The 19,397-nt window shown below is 59.5% G+C and overlaps 1 protein-coding gene across 2 annotated transcripts in view; it reads right to left on the bottom strand.

Moving 5' to 3' along the window:
• Nucleotides 1–812: 812 nt before the first annotated feature.
• FMNL1 (formin like 1) overlaps nt 813–19,397 on the bottom strand; it is a 23,198-nt gene continuing 4,613 nt past the window's right edge. The window contains exons 2-26 of one of the 2 annotated variants that reach the window (XM_069481557.1): nt 15,876–15,959; nt 14,308–14,421; nt 13,613–13,686; nt 13,187–13,270; nt 12,721–12,849; nt 10,971–11,079; nt 10,295–10,371; nt 9,995–10,088; nt 9,039–9,113; nt 8,634–8,744; nt 7,420–7,569; nt 6,812–6,913; nt 6,375–6,627; nt 5,848–6,153; nt 5,541–5,665; nt 4,752–4,954; nt 4,054–4,288; nt 3,844–3,912; nt 3,186–3,266; nt 2,983–3,112; nt 2,662–2,825; nt 2,318–2,419; nt 2,076–2,171; nt 1,702–1,822; nt 813–1,204 (exon numbers count right to left, since the gene is read on the bottom strand). In XM_069481557.1, coding sequence (XP_069337658.1) covers nt 1,101–1,204; nt 1,702–1,822; nt 2,076–2,171; nt 2,318–2,419; nt 2,662–2,825; nt 2,983–3,112; nt 3,186–3,266; nt 3,844–3,912; nt 4,054–4,288; nt 4,752–4,954; nt 5,541–5,665; nt 5,848–6,153; nt 6,375–6,627; nt 6,812–6,913; nt 7,420–7,569; nt 8,634–8,744; nt 9,039–9,113; nt 9,995–10,088; nt 10,295–10,371; nt 10,971–11,079; nt 12,721–12,849; nt 13,187–13,270; nt 13,613–13,686; nt 14,308–14,421; nt 15,876–15,959 — 3,192 coding nt within the window. In that variant the 3' untranslated portion in view covers nt 813–1,100. Of the gene's footprint in view, nt 1,205–1,446; nt 1,539–1,701; nt 1,823–2,075; nt 2,172–2,317; nt 2,420–2,661; nt 2,826–2,982; nt 3,113–3,185; nt 3,267–3,843; nt 3,913–4,053; nt 4,289–4,751; nt 4,955–5,540; nt 5,666–5,847; nt 6,154–6,374; nt 6,628–6,811; nt 6,914–7,419; nt 7,570–8,633; nt 8,745–9,038; nt 9,114–9,994; nt 10,089–10,294; nt 10,372–10,970; nt 11,080–12,720; nt 12,850–13,186; nt 13,271–13,612; nt 13,687–14,307; nt 14,422–15,875; nt 15,960–19,397 lie in introns of those variants that run through there. The other variant, XM_069481558.1, reaches the window with a different exon arrangement.

Raw genomic sequence — 19,397 nt, 5'->3', positions numbered from 1 at the left:
CAGGCTGTACAAAGCGGGTGCGCCCCGGGCTGGGGGACATTGGAGCAGGGACCCACGGCGGGAGAGCTCCCCTAGTCACACACAACCGACCCCCGCCCCCGGCTCCCCAGGACCGGCTCTCAGGACCACCTGCTCCTCCGCCTCCTCCCGGGTGCCCGCCCCACTTGCGCGCAGCCCCTACGCTCAGATACCGAACCTGGAGGCGCGGAGGCCGCCGGAACACAGGATGTGGAGCCGAGCCTCGGGCCCCAGCGTCCGACTCCCCAAGCCCTACCGGCCTGGCCGCCCCAAGCTGCCACCCAACTCCGGGCGGCTCAGCCAAGGTGACAGCTGGAGGGTGGGATATGTAGATGAGAGGCGAGGTGGGGTGGGGTGGGGTGGGGAACAGTGGGGGCAAGACTGAAAGAAATGGGGACGTGGAGGTGGGACGCACTGAGATGTAAGCCTAGAGCGTTCCGGTGTGATTGGGATTGGGTGGGACGAAAGGACAAGGGATGAGGTACCTGGGTTAGGAGGCGGGACTGGCGCACGGGGTGGCAGCAGGGAGGCGGACCGAGGCGGAGCTCACCCGCCGCCCCTGCAGGGTCCGTGCGCCCCTGGAAGCTGGCTCCCTCCCCCACCACTCTCGTGCAGAAGCAGCCCTTCTCCCCTTCGCCAACCTGTCTGCAGAGACCCGCCGTGAAGAGCGTGAACTAGTAAAGTGTTTGCTGAGCCAAACAGGCTGCGCGTGGTGGGGGCGGGCGCGGAGCGGACGCGGATCTTTTGCAAACATCTTTATTAATCTCGTATAAAAATAAGGTCCTTGGAGAGTCCTCGGGGTTGAGGGGACGAGGTGCACTTTATAAGTTACAGGCCAGGCTCCTGCTGAGGCTAAGTATGGCTATTTAGAGGGGAAGGGAGTTGCTGCAAGCAACAGGTGGGGGAAGGGGCCAGTGATGCTGCCTTCTGGCAAGAGAAGGATGCACCAACCATTTGAGGCTGGCCCGGGCGGGAGACAGTGGAGGGGGCTGCCCCGCCCAGCCGAGCTGAGGACCACCTTCCTTGAGCCCTAGCCTGCCCAGGGCCCCACCCCCTGCAGAATCCACCTGCAGATTTGGCGGCTACAGCGAGAGGTCAGAGGTGACCTGCAGCGGGGGAACTGGGGGACGCCGGCGGGCACTGCGGCGGCCTGTGTCTGCGCGGATGTAGGGCTGGTTCCGCAGATCTGGCAGCCAAAGGAGACATTTGCCCTTCAGGAGTCTGCCCAGAGCTGGGATGCAGCTCCAGGGCACAGGCTCACTCGTCTAAGGACCCAGCTTGTGTGCACGAGGGGGCACCGTCTGTTTGCCAGACTCCTGGAAACACATCCCAGCCATGCACTGGCCCAGGAGAAGGCAGCATGACCCAGGGTCCCCAAGGGTCCCCAGGGCTGGGATCAGAGGCCAGGCCATCCAGGTACCTGGGGGGCTAGAGGGGCATCTCCTCTCCCAGGCTGGCCTCACAGAGGAGCCGGGATGTCCGCTTGCCAGTGCGGGCCGTGAAGGGCACCGTCTTGAGCACTGAGGGTGGGGGCAGGTAGGCGGGGTAGAGAAAGGAAAAAGGAAAGAAAAACAGAAAAGGTAGCAATAGATAATAAGACAGCCAGACCCCCAGGAGGTTCAGACAGAGGACAGCACAGAAGGACAGACTGAGGACAAAACCAAGGCCTGGCCAAGCCCTCACCCGTGATGATGTCTTCAATGGCCCCGTCACGATCACTCTCGTAGATGAGTGGCTCCTTCTGCTGCTTCCGTTTTAGCTCAGAGATGAGGTCCATCTGTTGTCGCCGGGCCTTGGGTGGGGACTGAGGGGGATGAATAGCTCCAGCTCTGGGATCCCCCCAACCCCACCAAACCCTAGAACATCAGCCTGGTCCCCCACAGCAAGGACAGCTGGCTTGAGGAGAAGGAACCCATTCCCATCCCAGGCTCCTGGAGCGCCGTCCCTGCCTTGGGCAGGGTCTGTCTCCAACAGCCAGGGTGTGGGGCGGTGCCAAAGGGCAAGGAGGATACCATGCATCCCTGCATCCCAGGACCAAGGCTGGGGCAGCTGCCTACCTTGGGTGCTGGGGACTCCCCTCTGCCCGGGGCGTCGGCGCCTGCCTCCTGGGCAGCTGCTTCTTTCTTCCACTGTTCCACCTCCTGCTCTGCTTTCTGAGGGCGAGGCAGTCTCCATGAGGGCAGCCCTCCCTACTTCCCCATCCTGCCCCCTAGACAGAAGCAACTCCCACCCCTCCACTGCCCCGTGAAGAGGCTTCAATGACCTGCAGAGTTCCCAGCCCACTCCCAGACACACAGACCTTGTAGGCCTTGATGAAGCGGCTAAAGAGGGAAAAGAAGAGGCTCGGGGATGTGGTCTTGGGGTTCTCTCCGAAGTACTCCACCACAGACTCGTAGGCCTCCTGCAGACACAGCCTGTCAGCCCCACAGCACAGACCCTTGCAGCCTGTACCCCTCAAGACACTGGCCACCCCACCTCTGCTCCTCCAGAGTGGCCCCTCGCTCCTGCTCCATCCCCCCAAGGAGTCTGAGCAGTGGCCACACCCCTCCAAGTTTGGCTACACACCACCACCTGGTCCTCCAGTGGCAAGTACTTCCCCCAGCCCAGCCTCCCCACCTCCAGGGCCGGCCAGCTCCAGCCCACCTGAGCGGTCTTGCTGTCTGCTAGCAGCTTGTCCATGGTGGGCGAGTTAGCCCTCAGGAATTCCTTGAGCACCACGCAGTCATCCTGCCGCACAAACTCCCGCTGTGTCAACTCCAGGCCTCGCTGCAGAGAGCGCACATCCCCCAGGACACTGTCCAGGGACACTGGGTGGGGGTGGGGCAATACAGAGTCAGAGAACCGGAGAGGCAGAACTCCCACCCAGTTACATCTTGTGGTCCCTTTGCTCTTCCCGAAACCACACCAGCCCAGTCCTGAATCCCTCCCCCCAAGACCCCCCTCAAGGACCTAGATGCCCCGTACCTGAGCCTGCCTTGTCCAGGAAGTGCAGGTCACTGTGGAAGCCTGTGAGCTGCGGGTACTTCTCAGCAATGACCTTCACCAGGTAGTGCAGCAGCGTTTGCTTGCGGTCAGTCGACTTCATCTCCAACAGCTGCACAAGGACCCGTTGTAAGCCACAGGCCACCAGCCAGCCCTCAGCCCCCAGGCCAGGGGCCCCTCCTCACCGCATCCAGACTCTGGAGCCGGAAGCCATAGGCTGCTCCACGCTTGCCGCTGTTCATGTAGTTGCCGAAGGCCAGGACGATCTGGGAGAGGCCAGGGAGAGAGACTCAGCAGCGTGCTAGGGCTGGGAAACCCCTGCAGTATATATTGCACAAGGAGAAAATGTGCCAAAAAGCAAGCCCCACACACTCAGCCCCCACTATACTCCTGCATGGACCCCTCAGGTCTGTAACACACACATATGTGCGTGTACACGTCTCACATATATGCACAGTTAACACCATGGGCACGCCCAATTTTGTCCTCTGTTAGTCTAACCCCAAACTCTGTTGCCAGCATCCCCTCCTAGGCTGTGGGGTCATCGCCTTTCTAACAGCTATTTCCATTGATTCCCAAATGCGCCACTGAGCAGGTGTGGTTGCTCTGCCGCTCACAGAACAAGCCCCAGCCTTCGGGCAGGGTCTCAGGTGAGCTGTTACAGATAGGGCTGCAGGAGCCCATCCCAACCCCCACCTTAGCTTTGTCTTTCTGAGCATGTGCGTGAGAAGCAGGAACATTATCTTTGCTGCACTGTAGGTGGGCAGGACCTGGGTCTCCCTCTCACACTACCCAAAACAGGCAAGGGGGCCCCCCCTCCTGGCAGCTTGCCCTGGCTCTCACCTCCAGGATCTGGCGGAGTTTGTCCGAGGACTTGATGGACATTGAGGCTGCAATGATGGCATTCAGTTGCTGGGGAAATGGAAGAGGTAAGGTAAATTGGAGCCTCTCCAATCAGGAGGCTCAAGTACTTCCAGGTGCTGGGTTGGAGCCCAGGCTGCTGCCTCCCCAGCCCCAGCCCAGGCCACAAGGCCCTGCCCACCCCGCCCACACCGGCATGAGCAGCTGGACTGTGTCCGGGAAGTTGCCCAGGAAGGTGAGTGTGGCCATGCGCTCAGGCAGGCGCGGTATGTGGCTGAAGCGCAGCATGAAGCGGTCCTCCTCCGACAGCTCCTCCATCGGCCGCTGCTCCCGCTCGAAGCGGGCAATGAGGCTGCGCTCGTACTCCGTGGGCAGGAAGCGAGTCAGCAGCTCCAGGAAGTCCAGGCCTAGCGCCTGCAAGTCGTACCTGTGTGGGGGAGGGGAGGGGAGAGTGGGTCTCACGCATACCCACCAGTCCCTGAAAGCAGGACTTCCCCCAACCCCGACTGAATAAATGAACTTCAATATTTTCTATTTGTGAACAACATTAGAGAACAAGAGGTAGGGAATCAAGGGAAATTGGGAGCTGAGAAGCCTGGGTCTCCCATATATCAGTAGCTGATGCCCAGCTGTATAAATCCCTCAGCCTGAGTGCCCACAGCTGAGCAAAGAGGCAGGGGGTGTGTGAAGACATCCCAGCTGGGGCATGGACTTAGAATATGGCCTCAGTTTTCTTGGCCTCAAAATGGGGACAAGGTTCCCTGGCCAGGGTTGGTATGAAGCTTGATGAAGACAGTCCACGGTTGGGGTTCCTGTACTAGGATCTGCCTGAAAACCCAAACCTAGCAGAGGGGCTGGGCTGCCCACAAGCTCTGGGCAGGGATACTCACGCCTCGATGGCCTGGCAGATGCGGTCAGCCCCCAGGTTGCCCTTGCGCAGGGTGATGGCCAGGTTCTTGGCCCGGTTGGCCTCGATGAGTGTTGCCTTGGTGGGGGCCTTCTGTGCTGCCTTACCCTTCAGGGCACTGAGGTCTAGGCTGGGGCCTTGGGACTTGGTCTTGAACTGCTCCTCAAAGTCACTCATGTCCAGCTCCTAAAGATCCCAGGAGAGGAGGTGGGGCTGGGTTGGGCCAAGGTCTGGCACACTCCTGGCTAAGCACTGTGCTCTGGGTCTAGAGCCACCAATCTGGCCCTGACCAAGCCACCAGGAGAGAAATAAACCAGTGACCCAGCTGGACCACAGGGTCAAGATGCAGGGGAAGCACAGGGAGCACGGAGGAGGAGGAGGACAACCACCACCACCGCCCAACCCAGGAGACCCACACTTGGGGCTACTAACGCTGAAGGAAATGCTGAACCTGCCAGACATGAAAAAGAGAAAGGAAAGAGCACTGCAAGCAGAGGGAACAGTGTGAGCCAGGAAAACGGAAAGTGCAGTCAGGAGGGGTGAGGCCCTGGTGGTCTGCACCCCTCTGCAAGGATCGGGGAAGGCCTCCACGGAATCAGGAAACTGCCTGCTAGACGCAGGAATCCCGTTTGGCTTAATGCCCAGCTCTGGGCCTCCAGGCCTCATCTATGAAATGGGGAGGAGGAGATGACCACCCCCAGTGCCCAGCATGATCAGGCAAGTCCCCTCTCCCGTGGTGCCCACATGGGCAGCAAGGTAGGGCCACACTCACCTGCAGCACCTTCTCATCATTGAGCTCTGTGAAGACGGTGCCCGTGATCTGGTTGGGTTTCAGGGCCACCCAGTTCAAGAGTGGCATTCGGAACTTGGTCTGGATGGGTTTCTTGGCCTTCACTCCTGGACAGAGAGGGAGTGGTGAGCACTAGGGACGTGATGGGACCAGACTCCAAGCAAGCATGACAGGGCTGGCAGGTGGCAAGAGGAGGCCCCCAAACAAACGGTCCCAGAGGACACTAAGGCTGGTGCCTCTCCCTCCATCTCCCCCCAGCCCTGGGCCTCAGGCGGTCCACTCCACTCACCTGGGCCCAATTCTTGCGCCGGCCCTCCAAGGGCATCAGAGGGACCTCCCGGAGGCGGTGGGGGCGGCGGAGGCACCGGACCCTCAGAGCCAGGCGGCGGCGGCGGTGGGGGCGGTGGGGGCGGCACGTCTCCTGGCAGTGGCGGCGCGGGCGGGGGCTCGGGGCTGCCTGGGAGGGGTGGAGCCAGTGGGGGCGCCAGGGGCGTGGCTTCCTGCTGGGAGGGGATGCCGGGCAGTGGGGGAGGCGGAGGTGGAGGTGGAGGTGGAGGTGGCGGTGCGGCTCCGGTTCCAGCTCCAGGGACCAGCTCTATTGCAGGTGGGAGACATGAGCCCAGCCAGGGTTGGGTGGAGGAGGGGTGTGTCAATTTCATGGCTTGGGTGGTCTTTCTCCGCCCCCCCCCCCGCCCTACGCATGCGCCCCTACCTGAGCCACGCCCACAACCCAAACCTGCCTCTCGGAACTCAGACGCCCCCTGGCTGCCCCTCCAGACCCTGGTCCCCGCCCCCCAGCTGGACGCTCCGGCGCACCTGGGCTGGGGGAACCAGTGGGCACCCCCGGAGTTGAAGCATCACTGCCGCTCGGAGTTGCCACGGCGACCGGCAGGATTTCGATGGAGACAGCATCCCCGGGCCCCCGCAGGATACGGATTAACCCCTTCTCCTCTAGCTCTTCCACCTTCAGCTCTAGAGCCGAGGGCCGCGCCGGGGCCGGGAGAGGCACTTTCTCAGGCTCGTGGGCACGTCTGGAGGCACCCATGGCGGTGGATTCGCTGAAGCGCTCCTGAGAGCCCCAGGGGAGGGGTCAGTGCCTACCAGCAGGCTCCCTGGCACAGGGCCCCCATCCTCTTCCCGGGGTGGAGAGAGACGTCAAGCCTAGAAGCCCCTGCTGGCCTGTTTTTGGGTCTTGGGAGCCCCTCCCCTCCCCCACCCCATCCCCGGCCAACCCTCTCCCCCAGCCGCCTCACCCGCAGGGTCTCCAACTCCTTGCGAGCCTGGCTTAGCTGTTTTTCCAGTTCTGCGATCTTGGCCATGGATTCGTTCTCCGCGTCCCGAAGCCGCTCTGTCAGCTGTGGCACCAGCACATGGTGAGCTACCACCCGCGGCCGGGCACTGGCACCGCAGGTGAGGGGGCGGCATCAGGCTGTCTGCCTGGAGGACTGGAGGAGGCTCCCACATCCGCTCAGCCCAGGGTGCCAAGGGTGGGCCGAGCCGGCGCTCGAACCCAAGCAAATGAGGAGAGGAAACCTAGGCACCGCTGATGAGGGAGGTGGGTGGAGGGGAGGAGACTAAGCTGGGAGGGGCCCCTGGCTCCCAGTTCGCCCATGTTAAGGGCCTGGGGCTCGAGCCTCGGTACGAGGGGGCCTGCCTTCCTCCTAGGTCCCCCACAATGAAAGAGGTCACTGAGAAGGACACAAAGCATTCAGAATCTGGATTCAGACCAAACTCAGGGGCCAGGCAGACAGCCAGCCACCTCCAACTCACAGGCAGAACAGTGTCTGTAGCCAGTGCCTGATGCCAGTGACTGTCCTGTGGGCCTAGTCTGTGCGGGGCTGGGTTCAGGACCAGCTCTCACCAGCGCCACCTGCTCCTGCAGCTCCTCCATGTGCTCCAGCACAGCATTCTTGGTCTCTGTGTCCTCCAGCAGTGCTCCCACATCAAAAACGTTATCCAGATAGGCCTGAATCTGCACCTGCAGCTTGTCACTCTCCGTCAGCCGAAGCCTCTGTCCGCCAGAAGGAAGGAGCAGGGTGATGCCCAGGGTGGGGGTGGGGGTCTTTCCAACCCACCCCCCCACTGGGACCCAGAGGAAGGGGCCTAAGCCCTGACCTGCTTTTTTTATTTTTCATTGAAATATAATTCATATACCACAAAATTCACTGTTATAAAGTATACAATTCTGTAGGTTGTGCAACCATCGCTACTAATTTCAGAACATTTTTATCACCCCAAAGGAAACCCCATACCCATTAGCAGGCATTGCCCATTCTCTCCTCCCCCAGTCCCTGACGACCACTAATCTACTTTCTGTCTCCATGGATTTACTCATGGGCATTTCATTTCAAGGAATCATATAATATGTGATTATATGTTTCACTTAGCATAACGTCTTCAGGGCTCATCCATGTCGTAGCATGTATCAGTACTTCATTCCTTTTTTATGGTTCAATAATATTTCACCGTGTGGATATAGCACCCTGGTCTGCTCTCCACCCTTTATTAGCCCTGTCTTTCAAATATCCAATCCCAAAGGCCCCGCTCCTCCAGGAAACCTCCCAGAGGAATCTGGCAAGGAGCTGCAGTTTCTCTGCTCAGGCTGGGCCAGGAAGCACCAAGCTGCTCTGCCCACCTTCCCTAGGGCAGGGAATCCTCCATGACCTGGACGCATTCACCGTGAGCCAGCACCTACTTCCACCCAGTGTCCCTGGGCTCCCATTATGTGCTGGAGTCAGAGCACCTGTCTGAGGCTGGCGCTCCCACAGCCAGACCCAAGGGCCACCTTGAGCCTGTTACGGTGCCTGCAAAAACAACTCCATGGACTGTTACGTGCCAGGCACTGCTCTATACATTTACAGTCACTTATTATTGATATCTTCTGTGATTCTCCTATTTGACAGATCATAAAACTGAGACTCGGAGAGAAGAGACCTATCCAAGGTCACATGGCTAGGAAGTGGCAGAGCCTGGATTTGAACCCAGGTCTGCCTGACCCCAACACCTATGCTGCTAGCCACGCAGCCGTACTCTGCAGTGGGCATGTGGTTATGTCTGGGGCAATGCGGGGCTCACCTCCAAGTACAGGTCCAGGCCCAGGTGGGTGAACTCATATTGCAGGAAGACACGGAAGTTCATGTTCTCCACTGAGTGTACCACAATGTTGATGAATTGCATGCAGGCCACCTGGGGGCCAGGGACACAAGCAGGCCTATGATCCTCTAGGTGGGGGGTGCCTTCCACCCGTTTACGCCCAAGTCTCTCTCCCTTTCCACAGTTCTCACTCCACTAACCCAGCTTTCTTCCCACCAGTATTTCACCTCCACAGCTGCCCCTGACATCTGCCCTCTCCCCACTGATCACTCGGTCCTCACACTTTGCCGGGGCAGAGTCCAGAGCCTAGACACCTGGGCCCCCAACTGCTCCCTGCACCCAAGACAGGCTGGCCCAGGCCTCAGCCCGCTGGGCTCCCGAGCTCACCATGAAGTCGATGTTGCTGTCCTCATTCCGGAAATATTCCATCAGCTTTTCAAAGCGGTGCTGCTCCCCACACACCTGGGTAGGGGGCAATGGCTCTCACCGAGGCCCCAGTGACACACCTCCTAAGATATCTTCTGGCTGCCACCCTTGTGCCTCTCAATGGGCTCCTCTCCAGTTAAATCTAAGTCAGGCCGTATCACTCTTCTGCTGAACATCTCCACTCCCTCTCGTCCCCTCCCTCACTCCACTGTCGCCACCCTGGCATGCTGGCATGCTCCCACCTCCGGGCCTTTGCACCTGCTGTTCCAACTTCCTGGCATGTGCTCACTCCCACACCAAGTCCCTCACCTCCCTCACAGCTTTACTCAAATCTCACCTGCTCAATGCAGCCTTCCTGACCACCCTGCAACCAGTTCCCCCTCCCCTAGAGTGTCCCTGACTTCTTTTCCCATAGCATTTTTCATTTCCTAACACACTGTGTAATTTGCTCACTTATTGTATTATTTTGTCTTTCCCTGCCTTCTTTGTTTCTTTTGTTCACAGCTGTGTCCCAAGTGCCCAGTCCTGTGCCCGTAGTAGGCACTCAATAAATATTCATTAAAGGAATGAATGAACATCTCCTGTCTTATGCATCATATTCCCACACATTACTGCTTCAAGCCTGCTAACCAGAGTCAGCAGCCCCAGGATGTGTAGGTCAAGTCCATCTGGATCTGGCAAGGCTGAAAGTCAGAGTTTCAGCAGATCCCTGCAGTCATCCGTGTCGCCCCAGGCAGTGCCCCTATCTGACCCTGCACCTTCCTTTCAGAACCTCCCCATCCCAGGTTGTCCTCTGGTCTCCCCAAAAGCCCACTGAATGTCCCCAGCTGCCTCCAGCAGAGGCCACTACTGCCAGCAACAGGATTCCAAGCAACACCATAGGGACAAGTATGGGTTTGGGTGAGGAGCTCCAGTACCTCCTTGAAGTTGTCAAAGGCCGAGAGGATGATGTCATGTCCTCCCCGCACCAAGCACACAGCCGCCAACAGTTCCAGCACCAGAGCCTTGGTTCTGGGGAGAGAAGGAGCAGGTATCTTGAGAACAGGCAGGCTCCACAGCAAGAGTGGTGCGGGCCTAGCTAGGAGGAGGACAAGGGAGCTGACAGTGGGGGTGGAATGAGCCTGGGCAGTAGTCCTGAGGATTAGGGGACAGAGTAGACAAGGGTTAAGTAGGAGAAAGGTCTAGATGTCAAAAAAGGTTAGGGGTGTGGACCTCACCTGGGGTTCTTGTTGTTGAGGCTCAGAGCAATCTCGTTGACACAGGCTGGGTGGTTCATGACAAGGCTGAAGCCAGACTGAAGAGAGAGGAGAGGTCAGTGCCTCCAGGCAGGCCCCCAAGGCTGCCAGCATGTCCAGCGTAGTCAGTGCCATGCCATTCTGGTCTCTAACTGCCCTTAAGTTTAGGAAGTTCTTCATCTCCAACCACAACCTCTTCTGTGGCAGCCAAAGCCTAGCCATGTCCCTCTTTTTAAATATCTTTGTTTTTTTCAAAAGCCAGCATCAGGTACCTTGGACCCAGTGAGTCCTTAAAGGCTGGCTAAGACAGGGAGGACCCAGCTTCACCACGCAGCCCTCCAAACAAAATAACCCAGAGGCTGTTCTCTCGTGGCCTCGCTATCCAGCCTTTCTTGGTAGGTGTGTCTAAGTCCCCATGTGAGGCACATCCACGCCCCAGCTGTGTCCAGGGGTACTAAAGGGGACCTGACAAGGAGGTAACAATAATATGGGCTTCCCCCCAAGACTCATCAGCCTCAACAGCCTGAGCTCTTGGTGCTCCCCAGTGGGGCCAGGGTGGAAAGATCGTTGGTCGCAGAACCTCAGCAGCTTGTGTAGTCCCCCTCAGTGAGGACAGGCCCCATCCCTGGGTCCCCCAATCCCACACCCACTGGCTAACCTGGTAATTCATGATGGCCCGCAAGCACATGATGCAGACGTGGACATCGTCCTTCTGGCTGACGATGCGGGAATTCCGCAAGGCTTTCCTGCTGTGGGCTGGGGTCAGTCTGGGTGGGGCGGTGGAGGAGGCAGCAGGGGTCAGCGTGCCAAGCCCCAGCTCCCCATTTCCCCCACCACTCAGATGGCCTCTGGGGTAAAGGGGCACATCTGGGACTTTAGGCCACTGCTTCCCGTCTACATGACCAAAGAGGCCAGCTGAGGGCAGGCGGGATTTCTCGGTCCCTAAGCCTGAGGTCTGGCATGCTGCGGGAGGTGGGGAGGAGGATCACAGAAATAAAGACCCTAAACAGCAACTGGGTGGGGTGAAGAGCCTATGGCCAGAAAAGAGCCAAAGCTTGGAAACAGCCGTGGAAAGGACCTCCACCAGGTGGCGCTCGTGGCCACGTGGGCCCACTTTCGTGTGCGAGGCGGATTCTGGATTCAGACTGCGTGATGCAAGAACATCCCAGCTGGCCACTTACTAGATGCGTTACTCAATCTCCCTGTGACTCACTTTCCTCATTTGTAAAATAGGAATGGTAATAACAGTATCTTCCTGTTAGGGTTGTTGGGGCTATGAAGTGAGCTTAGAACAGTGCCTGGCACGTAGTATGTGCCCTATGAGTGTGCTCCGTTATTCTTTGCCAAAAAAACGTGTGATGTTTTCATTGTTGCAGAATTGTCAACCGTGACTTCCGCATGTCAGTCCTCTTGACAGTTCTATCACAGTTCCAACAACACTGGGAGGCCCCGCCTCCCCCCGCCCAGTCCTCCCCTCCACCTGCCACCTCACTCTTTCTCATCTTTGCACAAATATGCCGGAGTCTTTGCTCATGTCGTTCCTGCTGCCTGGAATGCCCTTCGCTGCCCCCATTGCTGCCTAAAGCCTGTATCCATCTGTAAGATACAGTTCCAGGGTCACGTTTTCTGGGAAGCCTTCCTGATGCCCCAGGCAGTGGCCACCTCCGTTCCCAGAGCTCCCAGTCACACCTCCGTGACAGCCTGTCACACTAAATTGTCCCCCACTAGACTGTAGGCCCCCAAGGTCAGGGCAATCTATCTCCTGGGAACCTGCCACACACCTAATACACAGTAAGTGCTAAAAAAAAAAAAAAAAGTTTGTTGAAGGAATAAATGCATGAATGAACATATAAACATCTTGTGAGAGTCTGGGGCTTAATATGCAATTGGTCTCCGAGACCCAAAGTGGGAAGCTGGGTCCACATGATGCTCTAGAGTCATCTACTTCCTTCTCCCTGCCTCCCAGCAGGAGCCCTACTCTAGGATGGGGGGACCTATCCACAGCAGCTGAACCCAGGGGCGTCAGTTAAACACCTCATCCCACCCCACCACCACCCCAGGGAGCCAGCCAGACATGCACCTGCCCCCAGGTGGCTACGTACCGGGGAGAAGGGGGGCATCTGGAGGCCGCATGGGAGAAAACAGGGGATTAGATGGGTAAAAGAGGGGTCCCACCGACCCAGAAACCCCCTCCTTATCCCAGACCCACCCAGATTCTAGCCTGTAGGTGCCCACCCCTGAAGGCTCCTTAACATGTCATTGTCCCGAGCCTTGTGTGAGGCCCTTACTGATCCCCAATGCCTGGCTACCTCCCCCAACCCCACAGGCCGTGGGTAGGCTGACTAGATGCCACAGTGTGGGGGCTGAATTCTCCATTCTCCCACCACCCCACCTTGGGACCCACATACTTGATGGTCAGGTGGCGACTTTTGGGCATGGATGCAGGCGGACCCTTGCTGAGATCCTCCACCGACTGCTCCAGGGGCTTGTTCTTCTCCGGGTTGGAAGCCCCATTGTCTGTGCTCTCCATGTCATACCTGGGATGGGATGCAATGAGCTGGAGGCCAACACTGCAGGGGGCACTTAGAAGGGGACAGAGGAAACTGCAGGGAGAGAGATCTGCAAGAGAGACTAAGAAGAGGGAAAAGGAGGCTGTGTTCTCGGCATGGAGCTGAGCACAGTAGCAGGAGCGGGGATGCCCCTCCCCGTCCAGGGCAGGCCTTCAGGAAGGGGCATCGCTCAGGGCCAAGTGCAGGGGTCCAGGGTGGGCTTGGGCTGCGCTGCTTGGAATTGGCCAGAGGGGTAGGCGAGGCACAGGGAGGCAGGGGACAAGGCTCTGAGGAGCAGCCTGAGGGCTGGGGGCAGGGGGCTTACGTGACAGAGCACTGGGCGAAGGCCAGGTACTCGAGGAGCACGTCCAAGCCACGGTTCTCCTCGTTGAGGAACTCCTGCACCCACCTGTGGGGCACAGGGCTCCCTGAGTTCCAGCCAGGAAGGAGGTGCCACCCTGAGTGGGCACAGAACAGGCACACAAGGGCCCCTGGGGTGTCCTTCCAACCCCAGAAGACCCAGTGATGCTAGAGGATGCCAGGGGACTCAGGCAGGACCCACCACCCAGTCATGCTACAAGGTGCTGGCCAGAGGATGGGCCAGAGAGGGGGAGGGGTAGCTGTCTGGGACATTCCCAGGAGGTGGCCCACAGGCACAGTCCTGTGTCGGTGGCAGGGGCAGAAGGAAGGGGAAGCCACAAGGGCTGCCTGGAGGAGGCAGAGCCTTCCTAGGCCCAGAGAGGAAGCTCACCCGATGTGGTTTGTCCTCAGGGAGGTCTCCAACTCCCGCAGCACCTGCGTGGACTCCTGAACTCGCCTCTTAAACTGGGGGCCGGGAACAGGGAAGTCTGGTGGGCGGGAGCCTGGCCTCCCACAGGAACAGGCCTGCCAAGTCCTGAGACAGCAGGCAGCAGCGTCCCCACCCCCCCACTGACACATGTGGCCTTTCACGTCCAGCCTCCCCCACCACCTCCACACACCTGTCCAGCAGAATAAGCGCTCACGGCTACGTGTGCTCCCGTTACACAGACACACAGGGTACACACACACCCCCAAACATGGGCACACAAGGCAGACACACACACACACACACACGTCCACACACAAGCACGCAGGGTACATACACACTCAAACATGAACATCCTGGGTGTACACACACACACACACACACACAACCATACACAAGCACCCCGGGTACACACACCCATACGTGGACACACGGGGTGCACACATGTACACACACGCAAGTATGTCCCTGTAGCACATGCAGGATATATAGAGGAACCTGTAACACTGCACACTGGGGCACTCTCGGGCCCCTATAAACACACACACACACGCACCTACGCAAGCCCACAGAAAAGTTTATACACACAGTTACTCCAGCAGCTCAGACCTTGGAAGGCACAGGGGGAAAGAGACAGATTAGAGAGGGGAGACATATACCCCCAGGTTGGACATCCAATCAGCTGCTACCTTTCGGCTGACCCCCCCGGTATCCAGGTAGCTCTTCAGCTTCTGGATGTAGGCTGCGGGGGGGTTCTTGACTTGAAACCGCTCCTGGGGAGAGGGAATGAGGTGTACAGGGGACTGGCCAGAGCTATCCCAGGACAAGTGACCAGCCCTCCTCCCACTCAGCTCTGACCTGGGGTCCCAGGCTGTCCTAAGACACCTCTGAAGTACCAAGAGCATAAACCCAAACAATCCAGCAAAACGCTTAAAAGACCCCAGCCCTGGGCTCAGCCTGCCCTTCCCAGCCCTGGCACAGCCTTGGGGTGGAGGACGGTACCACCCTGCAGGCACCTGTGAGAGGGGGGCCCAGCTCCTCCTGGCAGGCTGAGGCTCCCCCCCCCCCCCGGGACTCCACCCCAGCTCGGCTTCTCCCCTGTCGGTGAGTGCCCTGTGAGTGTGCTCCTCTCCTGTGCTCACGGAGCAACGCCCAACTCCCTGCCCCACCCACTCACAGGCAGAGGCAGGGACCACAGCAGAGGGCTCTACCCAGAGGGGCTCCCCTGTTCCCAATCCAGACCCCTCAGATGCACCTGGCCACCTCCTCAGACTTTCACTTCTCCCAGGCCTCTGAGCCCCCAGCCTCAGAGATGCCAGGCCAGGCCCCTTCAGCAGGGACCCCTACCACAGCCCCAGAGCATCTGGGGGTGGCTCCCCACCCTCTTCCACGGCCTAACACCCCCACCCCACCCCACCCCCACCCCTGCCCCAACCCCCCACTGCCCAGCCAGCTCCTGCCATGCTGCTCCATTAGTAGGAGGCGAAGGCCCAGCCCTGGCTCCCAGGGGAGGCTCCCAGCTCCCCAACCCCCAGCCCCAGCCTCCACAGCCTCAGCCTCAAAGGCAGGTCCCGCCTCCCTCCTTCCCTGAATCCTGCAGCAGCCAGGCCCCACCCGTCCTGGGAGTGGGTCCTCTTGTTGCCTTGCGCAGACCGCCGCAGCCCTAGCAGGTGGCAGGGCAGGGGCAGCCACGTGAGCCACGGAGGCCGTGAGCCCAGGCCCCGCATGGAGCACCAAGAGCCAGGGGCTGAACCTGTGGCCATGGTTGCTAACTGACCACAGCTCCTCTGGACCCAAGATAAAAGGAGGACAGGGATTCCTGCCCCTTCCTCCCCACCTCCCAGGGGGTCAAAGATGTCCACCCCCAGGGTCACCTCCTCTCTTGCCCAGCACAGGGCTGGAGGGGTCCAGAGAGGCTGCTGAGGAAGCCCAGCAGCAGGGTGGCAATGTGACCCCAGTGGCCCTGGGCCCTGCCAGCTCTTCAGAGGGCAGAGCCAGCCCTGCTCGTGACTCACAAGGCCTCTGGGGTGCCCATATCCAAGAGAGGGGGACTCCAAAGTCCAGCCAATGGCCCAGCACCCTCCCCAGGTGCTGCACTGGCCTCTGGGCAGGGTCTCAGTCCCATGGGCAGCACAGCAGTGTCCCTCTCGTGCCAGCCCCAGCCTCTTCAAGGCTGGGCACCCAGATGGCAGGAGGAAAGGGGTGGCTGAGCCATCCTGGTACCCACCTGGTCACAGATGAGCTCCCACTTCTTCTCATTGTCATACTGGCTCAGCAGCTGGACCTTGTCCGGGGGCAAGTTCATGCAGTTCTGGGGAGGGGAAGGTCAAAGTAAAGACCCCTGTGCCTGGGACTCCAGCGTGAAGTGGAGGGGAGAATGGGTGTTTTCAGGGAACCCACTAAGCTCCCTAGCAGGCGTGCCACCCTGTCACCCCAGGAGGTCAGTATCGTCATCCAGTGAGAAAACCAAGGCCCAGAGAGGTGGTGCATATTTCCCAGGGCCAAACAGCTAGAAAGTGACACTAGGATATGAATCCAAGTCTTCCTGAGCTCTGCCACCCCCAACACCGCCTCCCTGGCCCACCAGGCGTGGAGGCAGTCACGTGGGTTCTCAGCCTAACTCCCTGGGGAGCTCAGACACTTCTAGGCTCTGTCTGCAATACGGGGGCATCATTCGGGTGGGAGGCCAATAGGGGAGCCATCTCCAGCCAGACCCACGTGTGGCCACCTGGCCAGCAGACAGTGTTCCATTCCCACATGGCACCAGATGCCACATATACGCAGACCAGGCCCGGGGCACCAGTGCCTCACGAACACCAGAAAACCTCTTGCAAGGAGGGCAGACGGCAGCCACCTTCTCTGTCCCTCCCCTGTCCCCTCCCACCTGGGGAGAAAGCTGAGGAAGGAAGGAGATGGCTGAGGGAGCTGGGGCCAGCCATGTCAGCCAGGCAGGGAGCTTTGAGCAGGTGTGTCACCGCTGTAGGGGCGGGGGACTTGGGGGCAGGTCACTTGCTGAAGACACTAGTCTGTGGTGCTGACAGCGCAGCTGGGACTCCCCTCAGGAGCTAAGAAAGGTCAGCAGACCTCTGCCTGGGCCCTCCCCAGCCACAGACAACAAGGGTGTGGTGTCCCTGTCACCACAGGGCAGGTGGAGGGCCAAGCCCAGGGCTGCAGGATCAAGCAGATGTCGACAGTACCGGGGCTTTCTGGACTTCAGAACTTGGAATTTCTCCCTAATAGACCCAAAAGATGAGGCCAGTCCCCCCACTTTAGTAGACCTACTATATGTCAGGGCCTCAGGGAGCTCTGAGTTTAGCCAGGGTCTCTGAGGGGGATGTGGGAGCCCCCAGGGAACCCCAGCCCAGAGCTGGGGAGGCTCCTGTCACCAGCCCTGGTGGTTCAGATGACAAACACTCAGTCCTGTGGCTCCGAAGTGAAGCTACAGCTGGAGCAGAGAAGGAGCCACACCTACCCAAGACTCCTCAGCCAGCTTCCTCTCTGGGGTGCTTGGCCTAGTTCTGGGGCTCTGGTCAGACCTCACCCCCAAAATCACTGCCTTGGGTCAGCCCCAGACAACAGGAAGCTGGGTGCTCTCGCCCCCGTTGCCCAAGCTTTCCGGCCAGGACCCGCTTGAGAGGTGAAGCTGCCCATCTGCCAGGCCCCCGCCCGCTGGCGGCTGGGGTCGGGTACGTCATCCCTCTCCCCATTGCGACAGCGAGCCTGGATGGAGGAAACCACCGCTGTCTCATCAGGCGCCCTCCCCCACCCCGCAAGGGCCAGGCCAGCTCCTGCCCCACACGGGCAGAGAGGAGGCCAGGCCGTGCTCGTCTCCTCTGTCTGTCTGCCTGTCTCTCCCTGCCCCATCTGTCCGATGGACCTCTCTGAATCATCCCCACCCCACGGAGACAAAGGGTGGGGCCAGCGAGGTAGGGGAACAGGCTGAGGAGAAAGGAGGAAGCAGGAGATGAGGCCGCAACGCCAGGGACACCAGAGCCGTGGCCAGCACAGTGGAGGGAGGTGGTGGCGGTGCGGGGGAGGGTAGTGTGGGGCGTGGAGAGGGGGTTGGGAGGTTTGGGGCGAGCATCTGGGCCTCAGAGGGGATTCCTGGCCCTTGCCCACCCTGGGGACCTGTTTGGTTCTGGAATGGCACCAATGGCACTTCTAGAGGCAGTAACTATTCGTAACAATGACCCCAACAGTCACGGTAGCCAACTCTCCGCCAGAACGCACGCCACGCAGGGCACTGCTCCGAGCCATCATCACTGGCGCCGTTATCATTCCCATCTCACAGGTGCAAGCACAGATTAGTTTAGTGACCTGCCCAAGGTTAGGAAGCCAGTAAGAGGGGAGCTGGGCTGGCTTGGAGCCTAGAGCTGACTCCGAGCCACCGCCCTTGCTCCCCCAGGACAGCCCCACGGTCATTACTGGGAGGGGAGTCCTCTGCTGGGGTCTGGGGCACCTGTCCAGACAGTGGCGGAGGGCAGGGTGCCCCATGCCCCTTCCCCACCTGGGCCTCCTCAGGCCCCCAGGCCCACGTGCCAGCCTGCCAGACAGGCTAAATTTAGGCTCAGAAATCAGAAATAGCTCTGACAGCGCTGAGCACTAATTAGCAGCTGCTCCTCAGCTGTGGCTGTGCCCACCGAGGAGACTGGCACTCCAGGGAGTAGGAGAGGGGCCAGCAGATGCCACTCACTTGGGGTAGGGTGAGGCCACCCTAAAAACAGGAACAGACCCCCAGACCCAAGGCCTTCGGCAAGGAGGCAGCACCGTGGGCTGGGGACTGGGGAGCTGGGGACAAGCGGGAGGTTGGCTGATGGTGCTCAGATGGGTTGGGAAGGGCAGGCAGTGCAGGGGGACACCTGCCTCCTGAGAGGGGCTGGCGGAGGGGCAGCTGTGCCGGGAAGCACCCCAGCTGGATTCAGAAGACCCAGGCTCTGGGCCCAACTAACCCTGCAGCTTCTTTGCCTTTTTGAGCCTCAGCTTCCACCTCCATAAAATGGACACACTCTCTCCTGCCTAACACAGACCGCCCAGGAAGCTGACTTCCGATGCAATGACACTCTTCAGTGCCCGAACACTATGAAGAGGCATTTCACAGAGGCAGGAACGGTGGGGGGAGTCCACAGAAGACCTTAAGGTGGGGGATTGTAGGGTGAACAGAAGTTTGTGAAAATATCCATAAAAACAGACCTGCCTCCAAGGCTTGGCCAAAACTAACTCACGCTTCAGCCCGCTTTCCCTGCTGCCCTTAGCACTTGGGGTCAGAAGAGGAGGGAGACAGGATTCATCTTTAGGGTGTGGCCAAGAAAAGGAGCTGATTCCCGGAATCTTTCTATTAGAACACGTGGGACCATTCTGCTTTGTCCTGCCTTGGGTGTGAGAGGAGCCCCAACCTCAGCCCCCAGAGCTGACTTCTGAGGCCGTGTCCCAGGAGACTGAAGGGGCTCAGTCCACATCTGGACACAGCCACACCCCACGGTTTCACTTTCAGTTTGAGCTGAGTTTACATCCCAACCCACCTGCCCACCTCTCCCCATGGCCCCGCCCTCAAACCCCAGGATGCCCCTGAACTTGGACACTAATCACAGCCTCAGACCAGTTCCACAGGGGTTCCTCAGCCCTATGGGCCCAGAAGCCCAGTCTGTCCCCCAGCCCCAACCTCTTCATCTCCCCCACCCCCCACCTACCTCTATATGGTCTCAACCCTTGGTTTTAGAGCTCTCAGCGAATCTCCAAAAACAATCAATTT

This window comes from Eulemur rufifrons, chromosome 9, assembly GCF_041146395.1.
Source record: "Eulemur rufifrons isolate Redbay chromosome 9, OSU_ERuf_1, whole genome shotgun sequence".
Classification (NCBI taxonomy): Eukaryota; Metazoa; Chordata; class Mammalia; order Primates; family Lemuridae; genus Eulemur; species Eulemur rufifrons.
This window is presented reverse-complemented; position numbering and strand designations above follow the sequence as displayed.